At 59.2% G+C, this 17400-nt stretch overlaps 1 protein-coding gene across 20 annotated transcripts in view; it reads right to left on the reverse strand.

The window, feature by feature from the left end:
- The window catches only part of PLEC (plectin), a 121104-nt gene continuing 103704 nt past the window's right edge, over nucleotides 1–17400 (reverse strand). For 19 of the 20 annotated variants that reach the window (XM_081013939.1, XM_081013928.1, XM_081013943.1 and 16 more), the window contains 11 exons: nucleotides 17148–17274; nucleotides 16837–17020; nucleotides 15847–16004; nucleotides 15528–15706; nucleotides 14495–14633; nucleotides 14042–14398; nucleotides 13513–13596; nucleotides 13284–13388; nucleotides 12341–12439; nucleotides 7402–10782; nucleotides 1–6355 (listed from right to left, as the gene is read on the reverse strand). In XM_081013939.1, coding sequence (XP_080870065.1) covers nucleotides 5–6355; nucleotides 7402–10782; nucleotides 12341–12439; nucleotides 13284–13388; nucleotides 13513–13596; nucleotides 14042–14398; nucleotides 14495–14633; nucleotides 15528–15706; nucleotides 15847–16004; nucleotides 16837–17020; nucleotides 17148–17274 — 11164 coding nt within the window. In that variant the 3' untranslated portion in view covers nucleotides 1–4. The remainder of the gene's footprint in view (nucleotides 6356–7401; nucleotides 10783–12340; nucleotides 12440–13283; nucleotides 13389–13512; nucleotides 13597–14041; nucleotides 14399–14494; nucleotides 14634–15527; nucleotides 15707–15846; nucleotides 16005–16836; nucleotides 17021–17147; nucleotides 17275–17400) is intronic. The other variant, XM_081013940.1, reaches the window with a different exon arrangement.

Raw genomic sequence — 17400 nt, forward strand, 5'->3', positions numbered from 1 at the left:
CACGTTAGGCCACGGGAAGCTGCGGCTGCCCCTGCAGTCCAAGAGATCTCCTGCCGCCTTCTCCTCCTCCGCAGCTCACGCTGTGGGGGGCCGAGATGCCAGCAAGGCTGGGGGGGACATCTGTGCTGCTGCCGCCGCTTGGACCTGATGTGTATCTTCGGCCGTAGTTGGAAGAACTGTAAGAGGCGGAAGAGAAGGACATGGAGAAGCCGGAGCCCGTCGCGTCGAAGCTCCCTCGCCTGGAGCCCGACCGGGATCCCGTTCGTGAGCCGGATCGAGACCCTGAGGTGGAGCCGGAGCCGCTGACATTGTAGGGGCTGTAATAGCCTTTGCTGGACTGGGAAGAGGCTTCCAGGAGACGCAGGCCGGTGCCCTCCTCTGTCATGCTCCTGTCCATGGCATCCTTGTAGGAGATCTTGAGCTTGGTTTTGGGGCAGGTCAAGTACTTGGAATAGGTGTTCACGTCCCGGAGCTTCTGGGCCGTGCGGGCATCGATGGTGCCCTTCTGCAGCGCCTCATCCAGGGGGACCCGGCCAGTCACCTCCGGCTCAATCAGCCCTCCAGTCAGATACTGCACCTCCAGGAACCGCTGGCCGGCCTCGTAGTACAGCCAGCCCTTCTTCAGGGCTTGCGCCGCGGACATCTTGGTCTTGGTTCTGGGGTCCTCAAAGCCGTAGAAAGCCTTCTGGGCAAGGTTGATCCTGTCCACCATGATCTTGTCCACTAGGCCTTTGTTAACGGCATCAGCGACGGAGAACTTCTCCCCGGAACTCGGGTCAATGATCCCACCGGTGCAGGCCTGAGCCTCCAGCAGTCTCTGGCCAGTGATGTTGTCCACCAGGTTGCGGTGCATGGCCTCTGTGATGGAGACCTTCTCCAGGGTGTCTGTGTCCAGGATGCCAGCCACTGGGCCGGTCTCCTCTGTGGGGTCACTCCAGGAGGTCAGCTGAGCTCTCCCGTGGGCTGGGCTTACGGGGTAGGAAGAGGAGGAGCCGACGGAGGAAGATCTGGATCGGAACCCGCTCATGTTGCCAGACAACATGTCTGCAAACTCTGTGATGGACAAAGTGCCCGAGCGGTACTGGTCGAGGGCAGACTGGTCAATCAGTCCCTTCGCAATGGCGTCGTCAATGTCGTACTGCCTCCCTGACCTCCGGTCAATGATCATGGATTTGACCACCCCGTCCGAGGAGGAAATTGTGATCTCTTCCCATTCGCACTCCTGCTCAGAGAGCTCCAAATAGGTCTGATGGTCAATGAGACCTTTGCGGTAGGCTTCGTACACGGACATCTCCTTCCCGGTCTCTGGGTCAACGATCACCACCCTGCGCTTGCGGACGGAGGACTTGGAGGAGGTCTTCCTCTCCCGCTTCTTCTCCTTCAAAGGCAGAAGGCAGAGCCCAGTCTCAGGGTCTGTCATGCACCTCTCCATCAGCTGCAGGTAGGTCAGGTTCTCCTCAGTGTTTGGGTCGAAGAAGCCCTTGGTGTCATCGCTAGGATCCAGGAGGATCTCATTCATTTCCTCATCAAACAGGCCTCTCTTGTATGCCATTTCCACAGGCAGGCGATGGCTCTCCTCTGGATCAATGATGCCTCCTGTGGCAATCTGAGCTTCTAGCAAACGGATCCCGTGGTCTTTCAGGATCAGGCCTTTCTTCATGGCTTGGAAGAGGGAGATCATCTTGCCAGAGTAGGGGTCCTTGTAGCCTGTCACAGCCCTCTCTGCCGAAAGCAGCTTGTCCTTGAACTCAGGACCCACGATGCCCATGCGCACCGCCTCCTCCACAGTCAACTTGAGGCTCTTGATGGGGTCGATGACATACCCAGTAGCTGCCTGGGCTTCCAGCAGCTCAAAGGCTGTGCCGGGACGGATGATGCCTTTCTTCATGGCCTGGTACACGGACAGCCTCTCTTTGGAGGAGTCCACGTAGACGCCAGCAATGCAGCTGGTGCCCTCCAAGAACCTCTGCAGGTTTTTGGAGACTTCTTCCACAGAGGTCAAGCCTTCCTGGAGGCGCTGGGCAGTTGCTTCATCCATGACTTTGGAGCGCACCAGCTCTTCAACCGAGATCTGCTTCCTCAGGCCCCTGAAGGTCAGCTTCCGAGTGTCACAGAGGGGCAACAGCAGGCAGCCATTGTTCTCGTCCTTCCTGCATCGCTTGAGGAGCTGTGCATAGCTGAGCTTCTCGTCGGTGGAGGGATCCACATAGCTGCGGACCTCACTGGGCTCAGACAGCCGGTCGTGCGTCTCCCTGTTAAAGTAGCCACGCTGAATGGCAATTTCTAAGGGCAGGTGGAAGCCCAGGTGTGGGTCTATTATGCCTCCAGTGGCCAACTGGGCATCAAGCAGCCGGAGGGCTTCTTCAGAAGGGATGAGATCCTTCTTCATGGCCTGGAAAAGAGAGATTTTCTGCTCGCTGTAGGGGTCGCGGTAACCGGTCACAGCTCTCTCGGCAGACAGGAGACGGTCGTGCATTTCTGGGCCCACAACCCCTTTCCTGACGGCCTCATCAACAGTCAACATGTCATTTTTGATGGGCTCCACAATGAAGCCAGTGGCAGCCTGAGCTTCCAGCAAGGGCCGAGCCACCTCTGGGCTGATCAGCCCTTTCTTCAGGGCCTGGTAGATGCTGATCTTCTGTTTGCTGGATGGAATGTAGATTCCAGCAACACAGCCGGAGCCGTACAGGTATCTCCAGATGGTCTCGATCTCCAGGATCTCACGGATGGTCTTGGAGCCCTGCTTCAGTGCATTGTATATTTCCAGGGAGATGATCCTGGCCTCATAGAGGTCCTCAGCAGTGATGCGGCGGCGGACATAGTCATAGGAGGTGAGGTCTTGCTGCCGGATGATCTCTGTCTTCTCAATGATCTCGATGATGATGATGATCATGCGCTCCTTCGTCACCTTGCCGGAGCGGAACTCATCCATCAGCCGATTGCGTTGCTCCTCGGGGATCAGGTCCGAGTTCATGATCTCCCACAAGGACATGGAGGAGCCGGCCCTGTCTCCCACTGGAATGTCAACCTGGGTCTCCTCAAACACCTGCTTGGTCTCGGCCTCAGTGTACACCTGGGTTGTCTCCACCACGGTGGGTCTCTCAGGTTGCTTCAAGGGCAGCAGATAGAGGCCCGTCTCGGGGTCTTCAATACACCTCTCCTTCAGCTGCAGGTAAGTAAGATTCTCCTTGGTGTTGGGGTCAAAGAAGCCCTTGGTGTCATCTGTGGGGTCCAAGAGGGTTCGGTTCAGCGCTTCATCAAAGTAACCTCGCTTGTAAGCCACCTCCACGGGGACACGGTGGCTGTGCACGGGGTCGATGATGCCTCCGGTAGCGACCTGAGCCTCCAGCAGGCGGATGGCATGTTCCCTGAGGATCAGCCCCTTCTTCATGGCCTCAAAGAGGGAGATGGTGTTCCCAGAGTAAGGGTCCTTGTACCCAGTCACAGCCTTCTCGGCAGACAGCAGTTTCTCATGGAGCTCTGGTCCCACAATGCCAGCCTTCACCGCCTCATTGACATACAGCTTCTGGTTCCTGACTGGGTCCACCATGAACCCTGTGGCTGCCTGGGCCTCCAGGAGGACAACTGCTGTGCTGGGCAGGAGCAGGTTCTTCTTCATGGCCTCATAGATGCTCAACTTCTCCTTGGTTTCTTCCACATACACACCAGCAATGCAGTCGCTCCCTTGGAGGTACCTCTTCACGTCTCCAGTCTCAGAGAGGTCCCTCACGGTCTTCTTCCCTTCCTTCAGCTGCTCATACTGGGCCTTGCTGATAATCTTGGACTCCCAGAGCTCGCTGGCAGGCACAGGGGCACGCAAGCCACTGAAGGTCAGCTTCTCTTGCTTTTTGGTCTCAGTCTCTTCAATGATGGTGACAATTATTTTGATGACCCTCTCGATGGTGACTTTGCCGGATTTGAACTGCCGTATCAGCTCCCGCCTCTGCTCTTCAGTGAAATATTCGGAATGAATCAGCTCCCAGATTGTGACCGTTTTGCCCTTCAAGCTGCCAGCTGGGACTTCCACCACTGCCTTGCCAAAGGATTCCTTAGCCTGGCTATCGGAGTAGACCTCCTCCTGCTGAAGCTGGATGGCCTGGTCAGAGAGGGAGAGCAGGCGAAGGCCCGTCGGCTTCTCAACGTGGCATTTCCTCTGCAGCTGAGCGTAACTGACCTTCTCCTGGGCGTTGGGGTCATAGTACAGCTTGGCATCGTCCGCTGGAGCAGACAACGCCTTGTGCATCTCTTCGCTGAAGTAGCCTCGTTTGCAAGCAACGTCAAGGGGGAGGCGGTGGCTGTTCACGGGGTCAATGATGCCCCCGGTGGCAAGCTGAGCGTCCAGCAGACGGACCCCTGTCTCCTTGGCAATGAGGCCTTTCTGCAGTGCTTGGAAAAGCGAGACCACCTGCCCCGTGTAAGGGTCCTTGTACCCTGTCACAGCCTTCTCTGCAGACAGCAGCTTCTCATGCAACTCAGGGCCAACTATTCCAGATTTGACGGCTTCGTCCACAGGGAGATACTCATTCCTCATGGGGTCAATGATGTATCCACTTCCAGCCTGGGCCTCCAGGAGCATCAGGACCACCTCTGGCTTGAGGAGGTTTTTCTTCAAGGCATCATTGAGCAGTAACTTCTGGCCTGTTGACTCTACCAAGATGCCTGCGATGGCGCTTGAGCCTTTCAGATACTTCTTGATGGCCTCATCGTTGGCGACATCCTTCACGGACTTCTTCCCCTGGTGCAACTGGTTGTAAAGATCCTTGTCAATTATTTTGCTCTCCAGCAGCTGGGCAGCTGGGACAGGCGCCCGGAGCCCATCGAAACAGAGCTGGCTCTTCTTCTCGCTCTCCTCCACCACTGTGATGACGAGCCGGATTATCTTCTCCACGGTGATCTTTCCAGTCTTGTACTGGCGCAGAAGGTCCCGCCTCTGCTCCTCAGTGAAATACTCAGAGTTGATGATTTCCCAGATGGTCACGGTCTTCCCCTTGAATTGGCCGAAGGGAGCGGACACTGTGGCTTTCCTGAAGACGTCTTTTGCCTCTTGGTCGGTGTAGACCAGCTCTCTGCCTTTGGCTGCTTTGTCTGTCAGCGGCAGCAAAGTGAGGCCAGTCTCTGGGTCGGTCACACATCTCTCCATCAGCTGCAAGTAAGTCAGGTTCTCCTGGGTGTTGGGGTCAAAGAAGCCTTTGGTGTCATCCGTGGGGTCAGAGAGGATCTTCTGCATCTCTTCATCGAAGAAGCCTCGCTTGTAGGCCACTTCCACGGGCAGGCGGTGACTATTGATGGGGTCGATGATGCCTCCTGTGGCAATCTGAGCCTCCAGCAGCCGGATCGCGTGGTCTTTCACAATGAGATCTTTTGTCATGGCTTGGAAGAGGGAGATCTTTTCCCCCGTGTAGGGGTCTTTGTAGCCGGTCACTGCTCTCTCAGCAGACAGCAATTTATTGTGCAGTTCAGGCCCCACAACTCCCTCTTTCACAGCCTCGTTGACGGACATCCGCTTGTTCTTTATGGGGTCGATGATGAAGCCAGAGGCAGCCTGCGCCTCCAGCAGGATGAGGGCTGTGCCTGGGCTGAGCAGCTGCTGCTTCATGGCCTGGTAGATGCTCACTTTCTCGTTGGTCGGCTTAACCACCAGGCCGGCGATGCTGTCGGTGCCTTGCAGGTACCTCCTGATGTCATCCCTCTTGGAGAGCTCCTCCACCGTCACCTTCCCCTTGGTCAACTTGTCCAGGTTCTTTCGGCTCAGGATGCCAGCCTCCAGCAGCTTCTTGGCAGGCACTTTCTGACGGATTCCATCGAAAGCCAGTTCTGGCTCACCGTTCCGAGAGATGCCATCTGCCATGTCTCGGCCGTTGAGCACAGCCTTCGACTGAGGTGCCTGCGTGGATGGGACAACCACCTCCTGGGGAAGGTCGTCCGTCTGGATCATGATCTCTCTGGTCTGAGCCAGGGCCACCCGCTGCTCCTCCTGCAGCTTCTCCAGCTTCTCCCTCAGCTTCTGGTTTTCCTCTGCAAGAAGCTTCTCCTGCTGCTTCCGCTGCTTTTCCAGCTGCTGGAGCTCCTCCTGCTTCCGGCGGACATTCTCCTCAGCCTCTGCCTGCTTCTTCTTGGCCTCCTCCAGGGTGGCCGCCAGCTGCTGCTTCTCCTGCTCCATCTGCTTCTGCTGGCGCTCCTGCTCCGCCTTTAGGCCCTGAGCCTTGTTGACCTCGTCCTGGAAGAGCTTCTCCAGCTTGGCCTTCTCCTCCTCCACGAACCTCTCCTTCTGCAAGAGGATGTCCTTCTCAGACAGGAAAGTCTGCTGGAGGATCTGCGTCTCCTGCAGCAACTGCTCCTTCTGAGCCATCTGCATCTGGGGGCGGAGGGAGACAAAAGGGAGGTCAGTTGCCTTACACACGATATGCACACAGTGCCCAAAGAACAGTCAATGGACGCCGACACAGCAGGTTACATTCAAAGCCAGCACTGGGAGGTGGGGGGCACATGTTAAGGGTCAACCTGGCTGGCCCTGAGAGGCAGCACATGAGGAAGTTAGAGAGTTACCACAATTTCCACGTGAGTAAACAAGCAGCGGGAGAGGGCTGGGGGCACAGAGGGACGTCTGTTTTTAGTAAGACACTGTAGCCCTTCCTTGGAAAGTGGGACCAGGACGTGCTGGAGCAAATGGTGCCTTCTCTGAGTTAAGCGAGTCTTGTGCACATCTGGCCTCCAGCTGCTCTTGGGCCCCAGCACAGACAATGGCCAGGAATTGGGGGGGGGAGCTGGAGTCCAGGGGTGCTGGGTGGGCCACCACTGACCCCAGCAAGTTTCCAAGAGGAAAGTAGACATGCCCAAAGGCAGCCTTTTCTCTTGACAGGTCTCTCCATGAAGGAGCCTGAGTTCAACTGTTCTGAGGAACAACAGCAGAACCCCAGCCCTTCTCTGCACAACATCCAGAACTGGGCTACCACTCCTCTCTCCCACCCGCCTTTGACTCCTAGGTGGTCTCAGGTGCAACAGAAGGAGGGGGCAGAGTGGACTGTAAAGCCATGTCAGAACGTAGGTGGGGGGGGTCACATTGTTCAGTGCTCCTCTATGCAAAATGAATAATAGAATAAAGTAATATAAACTATCACAGGATGGAGCGGACTTTTATCCTTGCAGTCCAGTTTCATTTGATATGCAGAGATTGTTTACACAGAGGATCATCTACCATCTAGACTGTGTTTTCATAAAAGGCACACAACCCTCTAATCAGACGTACAAAAGCCTGAGCAAAAATGTGACCCCCCCCACCTGCCCTCTGAAGTGGTACAGCCCACCCTGCCCCTGGGTTGCTGAGGGGGTGGAGCTTCCATGTGCCTTCCTCCCCGTGGGGGGCCCTGGGGATGGGGCCTGGGGGCCCAAGGAAAGGGGTACCTCCTCAGCCTGCTGCTGCAGCCGCTCCGCCTCGCGCTTCAGCCTCTCCTTCTCCTGCTCGAGCTCCGCGATGGCCTTCCGCAGCGCCTCGGCATCCTGGTCGCTCTTCTGCCTCTGGATCTCCAGCGTCTGCACCAGCGTCACCTTCTCCCGCGTGGCCAGCTCCGTGTCGTGCAGCTTGCGGCTGATCTCCTCCGCCTGCTTCTTGAAGCGCTTGGCCTCCTCCTCGGCCTTGGCCTGCGCCAGGCTCAGCTCTGTCACCTGCACCTTCAGGCGCTCGGCGTCAGCCGTGATCTCCAGCTGCCGGCGGCGCTCCGCCTCCAGGGTCTTCTGGAAGCCCTCGGCCTCCTCGGCCAGCTGCATCTGCATCTGCTCCTTGTCCTCCTGCAGCTTCTTGGCCTGCTCCTGCGCCAGCTCCTTCTGCTTCTGCAGCATCTCCGCCTCGGCCTTCAGCCGCGTGGCCTCCTGCACCGCCTGCATCTTCTCCTTCAGGATCTTCTCCGCCAGCGCCCGCTGCTGCGCCAGGTCCTCCTCCGCCAGCTTGCGCATGCGCGCGGCCTCCTGCGCCTCCACGCTCAGCCGGGCGGCCTCCTCCGCCACCTGCTTCATCTTCTCCGCCTCCTCCGCCAGGAACTTCTGGGTGTTGTCCTTGTCCTTCATGATGAGGATCTTGTTCTCCTCCTCAATGCGCAGCTTCAGTTTGACCAGCTCCTCCATCTGGATCTTCACCTTGAAGAGCTCCTCCTCCACCTGCGCCTTCTGCTTCATGGCCTCCGTCACCTCGTTCTTCAGCCGCTGCTGCTCCTCCTCCAGGATGTTCTTCTGGTGGTCCGTCTCCTCCAGCCGAAGCTTGACCTTGGTCAGCTCCTGCTCCACCTGGGCCTTCTGCCGCAGGGTCTGCTCCGCAAACTTCTTGTGCTTCTCCATCTCGGCGTCCGCCAGCTGCTTCTGCTTGAGGGCCGCCTGCTCCGCCTGGGCCCTCCTGGCCGCCTCCAGCTCAGCCTCCTTCCGGAGCTGCTCCGCATCCTCCTGGGCCTTGGCCTTGGCTTGGGCCTCCTCCTCCGCCCGCTGCTTCATGTGCTCGGCTTCCTCCACCAGCTGCCGGGACAGGGCTGCGTCCTGCTCCGCCTTGACCCGTGCAAACTCTGCTTCCTCGGCCGCCTTCTTGGCCCTCAGAGCTTCCTCCCTCAGCTTGTCCAGGATGCTCTGCTCCTGCTGCCTGCTCTGCAGCAGCTCCTGCTCCTTCTGTTGCACGGCGGCCAAGTGGGCCTTCTCTTCTGCCGCAATCCTTTTCTGGGCAGCCTCCTGGGCCAGCTGGATCTGCCTCTCGGACTCCTTCTCCGCCACCTCCTTCTGCCTCTTGGCCTCCTCCACCTTCGCCTTCAGCCGCTCCACCTCCTCCAGGGCTGCCTTGCGCTGACGGGCTGCATCCTGCTCAGCAGCCAGGATCTGCTTGACCTTGGCTTCAGCCTCCCGGCGGCGGTTCTCCTCCTCCAGGGCCAGTTGCCGCAGCCTCTCAGCCTCATTCTCGGCCTGCTCCTTGCTGCGCTGGATCTCCTCAGCGTTCTGCTTGATCTTGCCCAGCTCCAGCTCCAGGTCCGTCTTCCCCACAGAGGCCTTCTCAAAGTTGATCTTGAGGATGCGGATCTCCTCCTCGATGATGCGCCGTTGCTTGAGCGTCTCGTCCACGATGGTCCTCTGCCTCTCCAGCTCACCTTCAGAGGACTTCTTCAGCTGAGTGATCTTCTCCTCAATGTCCTGCTTGTGCTGGGCGGCCTGCTCCTCCAGCAGCCTCCGCTGGTAGGCCTCGTCCTCCGCCAGCCGCCGCAGCCGCTCGTTCTCAGCCTCCTTCTCCTTCAGGGCAATCTCGGCCTCCGCCTTCAGCCGCGAGGCATCATTAATGGCCGCCAGTTTCTCCTTGAGGATCCGCTCGGCCTCTGCCCGCTGCCGGCCGGCCTCCTCCTCCGCCAGCTGCCGCTGCCGCTTGGCCTCCTCCGAGAGGGCACGCAGCCGGGCCGCCTCCTCCGCCAGCTCCCGCAGCTTGTTGGCCTCAGCCTCCAGGATCTGCTTGGACTTCTCGCTGGTCGAGCGGGTCTCCTCTTCTGCTTTGGTCTTGCTCCGCAGCAGCAGCTCCATCTCGGCCCGCAGCTTGGCCAGCTCCTCCTCCAGCTCCTTGCGCTTCTGGATGGCTTCGTTCACCTCGTTCTTGAGGCGGAAGAGCTCCTCCTCCAGCAGCAGCCGTTGCTGCTCCCCGTTCTCCATCTCGGCCTTCAAGCGGATGAGCTCCTGCTCCGCCAGGAACTTCTGCTGGGCGGTGCCCTCAGCCAGCTTCCGCTGCTTCTCCAGCTCCTCCTCAGCCAGCTCCTTCTGGCGCAGGGCGGACTCCTCGGCCTTCGACCGCTTCCGGGCCTCGCGCTCCGCGTCCTCCTTCTGCTTCTCAGCCTCTTCCTGCGCCAGGGCCTTCTTGTGGGCCACCTCCTCCGCCTGGAGCCGCAGGCGCAGCGCCTCGTTGGCCTTCTGGCGCCACTTCTCCACCTCCTTCTCGGCCTCCTCGCGAGACGCCTCCGCGTCCAGCTGCAGCTTCTTCAGCCTCTCGGCCTCCTCCTGCAGGTGGGTTACCGTGATGTGCTCCTGCTGGAGGGACATCTCCAGCTGCGCCGTCTTCTCGGCAAAGGAGAGGCGCCGGCTCTGCAGGTCTGCCTCGGCGCTCTTCTGCGCCATCTCCTGGGCCACGTGCACCTGCCGCTCCTTCTCCAGCTCGGCCTGCTTCATTCTGCGCTCGGCCTCCTCCGCCTGCAGGCGCAGCTTCTGCAGGTCCTCCAGGGCCTTCTGCTTCTCGCGGGCGGCCTGCTGCTCAGCCTGCACCTTGCGCTTCAGCTCGTCCTCCGCCTCCTTCTTCTTCTGGGCCTCATCCTTGACCTGCTTGCGCAGGCGCTCAGCCTCCTCCTGGGCCAGGCGCTTCTGGCGCTCGGCCTCCTCAGCGCTGTCCCGCAGCGCCTGCAGCTCTCCCTCCGCGGCCGCCTTCTGCTTCTCGGTGGCGTGCAGCTGCAGGCGGATGATGTGGATCTCCTCCTCCACCTTCCGGCGGTTGATCTCGGCCTCCTCGATCACCTTGAGCTTGGACTGGATCTGCGCGTCCGAGCTGAGCTTCATCTGCTTCAGCTCCTGCTGGATGGTTTGCTGCTGCTGCACGGCGTCCACGGCCACCAGCTCCCTCCGGCTGACCTCCTCCTGCATTCGGCGCTGCAGCTCCTGGGCCTCCCTCTCGGCCTGCGCCTTGGCCTGCGCATGGGCCTCCGCCAGCTGCTTCTGCTTCTCCAGCTGCGCCTCCACCTCGGCCAGGCGCTTCCGCTCCTCCTCCTTCAGCTTCTCTGCGGTTTTCTGCGGGGGGGAAAGGGAGCAGAGAGAAGGGGGGGGAGAGAGAGAAAGATCACACAAGAGAGAGATTGGAGCAGGGGGTGAGCGAGAGGGGCAGGGGTGGGGGGCATGGTGTGGCGGTGGTGGCGGCTCTTCCCAGGAGGCTGCGGGAAGACGTGTGGCAGTCGGGAGAAGCTGGCGCTCACGTCTCTCACTTAGTACGACAGGCAAGAAAGCAGGGAAGACCCACAAACCAAGGATGACGGATGGATGGATGGATGGATGGATGGATGAAGAGACGGACGCAAGACGATGGCAAAGACACACACAACGGAAGACAAAATGGCTGCAGGACGAAGAGAGCAGTTGGCACACCTCCACCAGGCTCACCAGGCAGCGAGAAGCAAGATGCCCTCCAGGCAGAGACTCCCCCCACCGACAGCCCAAACTGTGGCAACAGGGAAGACCCATCTGCTCAGCAAAGGTGGGGAGGAGGAGCCAGCCCAACGTGGGGTGTGAGGCGAGGAAGGGCGCGGCAAGAAGGTAGAAAGCCCCACGGCCCCCGGGCGGCCCCCTGCAGGCTCACAAAGGCTGCCAACTTCATCGCCAGGTCCCAGGCCTGCCCTCCAGATGCCCCAAGGAACACCTGCAGGGGAGGCCAGGGGAGAAGTGAAGAACGCTTGACCGGGTGGAAAGCCCAGGGGTCCGCTCCCTTGCTCCGCTCCCCATGAGGCAGGGAGGGAGGGGGAAACGGAGCGTGCACAGAGTGCACCACAGAGACAGAAGCCCCGAATTCTCAGCCCAAGAGGCCGGCACTTCCTGGCTGGAGAATGCAGGCGGTGGCAGGAATGGCAGATGATCGCAGCAGGGCAGAGGTGATGGCAACCCCCCTCCATTCTCCTGGCTGCCTCCAGACGGTGGGCAGGACTAGGACTCCCCCCCATCCCGCTCCAAAAAACTCTCCTTCTCAGTTGCATCTGAATTTCCGCCCTTCCTTCTCAACCTACTAGGAACCACAAATGGTTCGGCCCACAGGAGTTGCAGGAGGGGGGGAGGGAGAAGCAAGGTGTGCGCAGGGAACAGGGTCCATGTGGGGGGGGGGGGTGTCGGCATGCGCACAGTGGAGTACCTGATGCAGAAAAGGCCCGGATCCTCCTGGTTTTTAACCCTCCATTAGATTCCCAACCAATACAAACATCCCCCAAGACAAAGCACTGGCAAAGCGGCTGGACTTCCAGAGGGCAGAAATCAAGAGTTAGAAAGGTTACAGAGGAGCATTTCAGAGCAGAAGAGGACAGGACAGGACAGGAGAACCGGGCGGGAAGGAGCCCCGGCCCAAGAAGCAGGTGCAGCTGTACTAAGTGTGTATCTGGGAAGTGCCTCTGGCAGACAGGACAGGCCCAGCGGAGGAGCCCCCCCGGCGGGTTAGGGGGCCTCGCGGTCCAGCGTTAGTCATGCGGAAGAGGCAGTCAGGCAAGAGGGATGCTCTGGCCCAGGATGGACCACGAGGGGGGGCAAGTGAAGAAGGATGCAGCCAAGGCATGCTGCCCCCCATCCCTCCTCCCACGGGCGGCGCACTCACCTCCTCCTGCTCCAGCCGCCGAAGCGTCTCAGTGATGAACTTGATGTACTGGCTGCTCAGCGTGGTGAGCTCACTGTAGCGCGTCCGCAGGTCCACGTACTGGGAGACCAGAAAGCAGCAAGGTCACGGCGGGGTGGGGGGCGAGACTACAGCCCCCCAGGCCTTCCAAGGCCCCTGACTGGACTCGGCCTGAGGGAGCCACCTCAGAAGGCCTCTCCTGCTCCTGCTCCCCAGGGACTGGCATTTGGAGACAGAACGTGGCTTAGTTGCCACTCAGGAGCTTCTCCTCCTCCTCTGTGCCTTTCTCTTTCCAAAGCCATCAAAACTGGCAGCCATCCCTGCACATCCTGGTGCAGTGAGTTCCACAGTCCTAAATATGCAGTGAGCAAAGGAGCCTTTCCTTTTGTCTGTTCTGGATCTCCTGCCAATTCTTTTAGCAATACAAGGCAGAGTGAGAAAAAGATCTCTCTAAAGGCAAATATCTAGCACATGGTCAGAAGCCCATTTCCACTCATCCATCAAATATCTCAAGGGCTGTCACATGGAAGAGGGAACATGCTTGTTTTCTCCTGCTCTGGAGGGTAGAATCCAAGCCAATGGCTTCAAGTTACAAGAAAGGAGATTCCCACTGAACATCAGGGGAAACTTTCTGACAGTAAGAGCTGTTTCACAGGGGGACGGTCTCCCTTGGGAAGTTGTGGACTCTCCTTCTTTGGAGGTTATTAAGCAGAGCTTGGCTGGCCATCTGTCATGGACACTTTAGCTGAGATTCCTGCATTGCAGGGGGGTGGACTAGAGGATCCTTGGGGTCCCCTCCAACTCTATGATTCTATGGCGGGAAAACTCAGTCTGCCTTGTGTGGCATGTCTCCACTGTGCCTGCTGCCCAGGATGGCTCCAGGGTCCCTCTCCCCCCAGCCCCCACCCAAGCGTGCCCCTCTCACCTCCTGGATGATGCTGTCTGAGGCCGACTGAACTTTTGGCTTCTTGGCTGGAGAGGCCACTGGCTCCACCTGCGCCTTGTAGGTCACCAGCTGGAGCTCATAATCCTTGTAAGAAGGGGGAAGGGGCAGCGTCAGCGTCAGCACCTGGAAGCCCCAACTCCCCTCAGCCCCCAACTCCCCTCCTCCATTTGCACGGGACCCCAGCCTCTCTGCCCCCCAGCTGCCTCACCTTGATGGCATCTATGTATTGCTTGGCAAAGCGTTGGCACTCCTCCACTTTCTCCCGGTTGCGCTCACATTCCTCCAGGAGTTTCTAGGGAGACAAAGACAGCTGTCAGTCGCCCCGCAGGGAGAGGATGGGCAGGGAAGGGACCACGCAGCCAGCTGTGATCAGCTGAAATGCTCTGGGCTGAGGAACGACCACTGCCATGCCAACCCGTGCCCTTACAGATCAGGCGAGGGGATTCGTGGGGTGGGGGGCTGTGCTTTAGCTGGTGGGCCGCCAAGAGCCCTTCAGACAGCTTCACCCAGAGGGAAGGCCAGGAGCAGTCGCTCAGAGCTTTCGCTCACCCCTACATGAGCCACCCCATGAGGCGACGCTGGCAGCCTCCCCATGGACCCAAGAGGGCCCCCCCAAAAATCAGCAGAGGACAGGCCACCACCGGGGAGGCAATGACAGAGGCCTGGGGAGCCTCCGCTTCCCCCAGCGAAGAGATAGAGCTGCAGGCTCAGGGCAGGGCTGGGCTGGGCTGCCTCACCTTCTCCTGCAGCAGCTGCTCCCGCACGCCCTTGCTGCTGGTGACGGGAATGGCCTGGAGGCTCTCCTGGCGCTGCCGGGCGTCCTGGATCCACTGGATGAGGCTGTCGTAGCTCTCGCGGTAGTAGCGCAGCTGGCGCCCCAGCTGGTCCAGCTCCCTCTGGCGCAGGTCGATCTGGGCCAGGATGGCCTGCCAGCGCTCCAGCAGCTGCTGCACCCGCTCCCGGTAGCGGTCCAGGTCAATGTCCCTCTCGCTGTGGCCCTGCACCATCCGCTCGTTCACCTCGCTGGCCTTGCCCAGGTCGGCCTCCAGGGTGCTGAAGATGGGCTGGTGCCCTTCCACCTGACCACGCAGCCTCTGCGGAGGAAGACGCACAGGGTCAGGCCTCCTCTCAAGGAGCGGCTGGGGCCGGGCCCCCTCCCATCTCCCCGCCCTCCTGGCCCAAGCAGGCACCTTCAGCTCCGTCCTGGTGGCCTCCAGGGCCTTGAGGTCAGAGGGCACTGCTTGCACATCCTTCAGCTGCTCCTCGTACTTGCGGACCAGCTCCTCTGCCCCTTGCGTGCTGCGGATCACCAGGTTGATGGTCTTCAGCCTGTGGGGCGAGAAGAGGGGAGCTGGAGGTTTGCGTCGGAAGGGAAGGAGAGCCCAAGCGGCCTCCCATTTGCTCCAGACACCCGATAGCAGCGTGCAAAAGTTGTGACATGGGTGGTCGCTTAATAATAATAGTAATTTTATTATTTGCACCCCAGCCACTCTGGTCGGCTTCCAGCAAATATAAAAGCAGAATAAACATCCAACATTAAAAAACGTCCCTCCACAGGGCTGCTTTCAAATGCTGCATTTATTTGTGATGCAAATGAATGGCTGAATAGGAGAATTTTATGGGTTTGGCACAAAAGGAGGCAGCGCTACGTCAATTCAAAACAGCAAGAGAGCAAAACCCAGCCAGAGCGGCAGCGCCATGCAAAAAGGCCTGGAGCAAGAAAAAGTGATTTGCCTGGCACCAAAATGACCTTCAGGCAGGTGCTGAGATGCTGCAACGGGGGTTACTACTGAGAAGGCACCTCCTAGGCACCTGCCATCGCTCACCTGGCGAGGGCACCCACAGAAGGGCCAGGGGGGACGGCAAGGTCAAGGACCAGGTGGGTCCATGTGGATGAGGCAACCTGCTTCCCCTGCGGAAGAAGAGCCAGGAGGCTCTCACCACCCACCCCACAAATATCCCTTCCTCACAGGTTCAGCTCCCAAATGTTTTCACAGGTTGGGCAAACACAGACCAAGACCAGTGAAAGAGCCAATGGGAGAAAGGAGACAGTAGACGGAGGATGCAAAAGCAGCCCCATCGTCCGGGCAGCAGGTGCAGAGAAGGGCCCCCGCCAGACCCAAGGGAAGAGGGCACCAAAGGCCTTGGGAAGCGGAAGCAGCTCCTGGCCACTCCCAGCTGCCCAGGTGGGCGGACAGAGTCCCAGGTGAGAGGAGGACCTACTTTTCCAGGTAGATGCTGGAGAGGCTGTACACCTGGTCCATCTTCTGCAGGGTGATGTCCAGCTCCGAGTGGAGGGTGGGGGCCGAGCTGGCCTGCTCTGGTTGCGCCAACACCTCCTCCGTCTTGGCGCTCACTTTGCCCAGGTTCTTCTTGATGCCCTCCAGTTCCAGGTGGATTTGCTAGAGGGAGGAGGGAGCAGAATGAAGACCGCAGTGAAGCCACAAAGCGGGGTCAGGATCCGCACTGGCAGTAGCAGCGTCAGACTCGGCAGCAGCTGCTTTCCTGCAGGGGTAGGAAGGGACGCATGGGGGGGCAGTACCTGCTGGTCACTGATGCGCTGGGCACACTCCTTGGCAGGGTCCTTGTCCAGCGGAGAGCGGATCTTGTGGATGGTGCGGGACTCGCAGCCCTCCAGCTGCAGGCGGATGTCCTTCAGCTGAGAGATGAAGTTCCTGCAGAGAGACTCCTCCTGCTCCCCTGCGGCCCCAAGCAAACCAAGCCCAGGTGAGTGGAGGAGCAGGCAGACACAACTTCCAGTGTGGGGAAGGGGCACAAGGGGAGAGAGGGGTCTCCTGGGCCAGGCCTCCAAAGCCAGCCTATGGGAGGAAAGGGGGCTGGCCGGGGTCCAGTTGAGCAGGGATGGAAGGACGGTTGGAGAAACACCCTCTGCCTGCAACACCTCCTCTTTGGGGACTTCCCTGGCTTTTTTCTGGCCCATGTAGGACCAGTCTGGAAAGTTAGCCTTGGTGAAGACTGGACATTTTCATCCCCCAAAAAGTTTTTGATTTGAGTTTCCATTGAAATGAGGCTGTATTTTAATATTTTAATGTTGTATTTTAATCTTGTTTTTAAGTTGTATTTCAATTAATTTGTTTTTATATATTGGGTGTTAGCCGCCATGAGCCCAGTCTTGGCTGGGGAGGGTGGGGTATAAATAAAATTTATTATTATTATTATTATTATTATTATTATTATTATTATTATTGTCATGGGGAGGCAATTCAGGCAGGAGGGAGGGCACACAGAATTGTAGACTTTGAAGGAACTCAAAGCAAGACGAAGCAGCCCCCCAGGAACCTGGGAAGCAGGCAGGCGGCCCCGGAAGATCGTGGGCTTTTAAGTAGTGGCTGCCTGGCTGCCTGTCTCTAGCTGCGACTCCTGCATTGCAGGGATTGGACAGGGTACCCCTTGGGGTCTCTTCCTCCTCTAAAAATCTGATTCTGTGTCTCTGGGGACCCAGGAGATTTGTTTGGCTGCAGATGCCAGGGAGCTCCCCCCCCCCCCACGGAAGAGCCACGGGGCGCCTCACCTTTCTCCAGGCCACGCAGCAGCATCTCATACTTCTGGCTGCAGAGGGTGTATTCGCGCTCCACGTGCAGCCGGTCATCCGGCAGGAAGTTCTGGGAGTCCTGGCTGTTGCGCAGGAACTCCTGGTAGTGGGTCTCCAGGCTGCGCAAGGTCTTCCGGTAATCCTCGGGGGGCATCGTCCGGAACTGGGGGGGGGAAGAGGCCAGGTCAGGAGGGGGCCCTTCCCCTCCCCCCTCGAGCCCACCCTGCAGGCCCAACCCACCCACCCTTCCCTCCCGCCCCCCAAGAGGCTCCTTAGCACCCGGTCCTCACTATGAGCAGGGACCAGGACTGGATCTGCTGGATGTCCCTCTGCAGGTACTGCCAGGAGAGGAGGCTCTGCATGTCGATGTGCAGCTGGTGCCAGAAGGTCAGCAGGCTCTGGTGGCTGCCCTCCAACCTGCAGGCAAAGAGGAAAAGGAGGCTGCAGAGCCATCTTGGGGGTTGGGAGTTCCCCAGGGTCGAGAGAAGAGTGGGCAGAGAGGCAGAGTGCCCCCATGCCACCCCCAGAGCCCAAGGAGCAGTA

Source organism: Podarcis pityusensis (assembly GCF_964106645.2).
Source record: "Podarcis pityusensis genome assembly, chromosome: 7".
Classification (NCBI taxonomy): Eukaryota; Metazoa; Chordata; class Lepidosauria; order Squamata; family Lacertidae; genus Podarcis; species Podarcis pityusensis.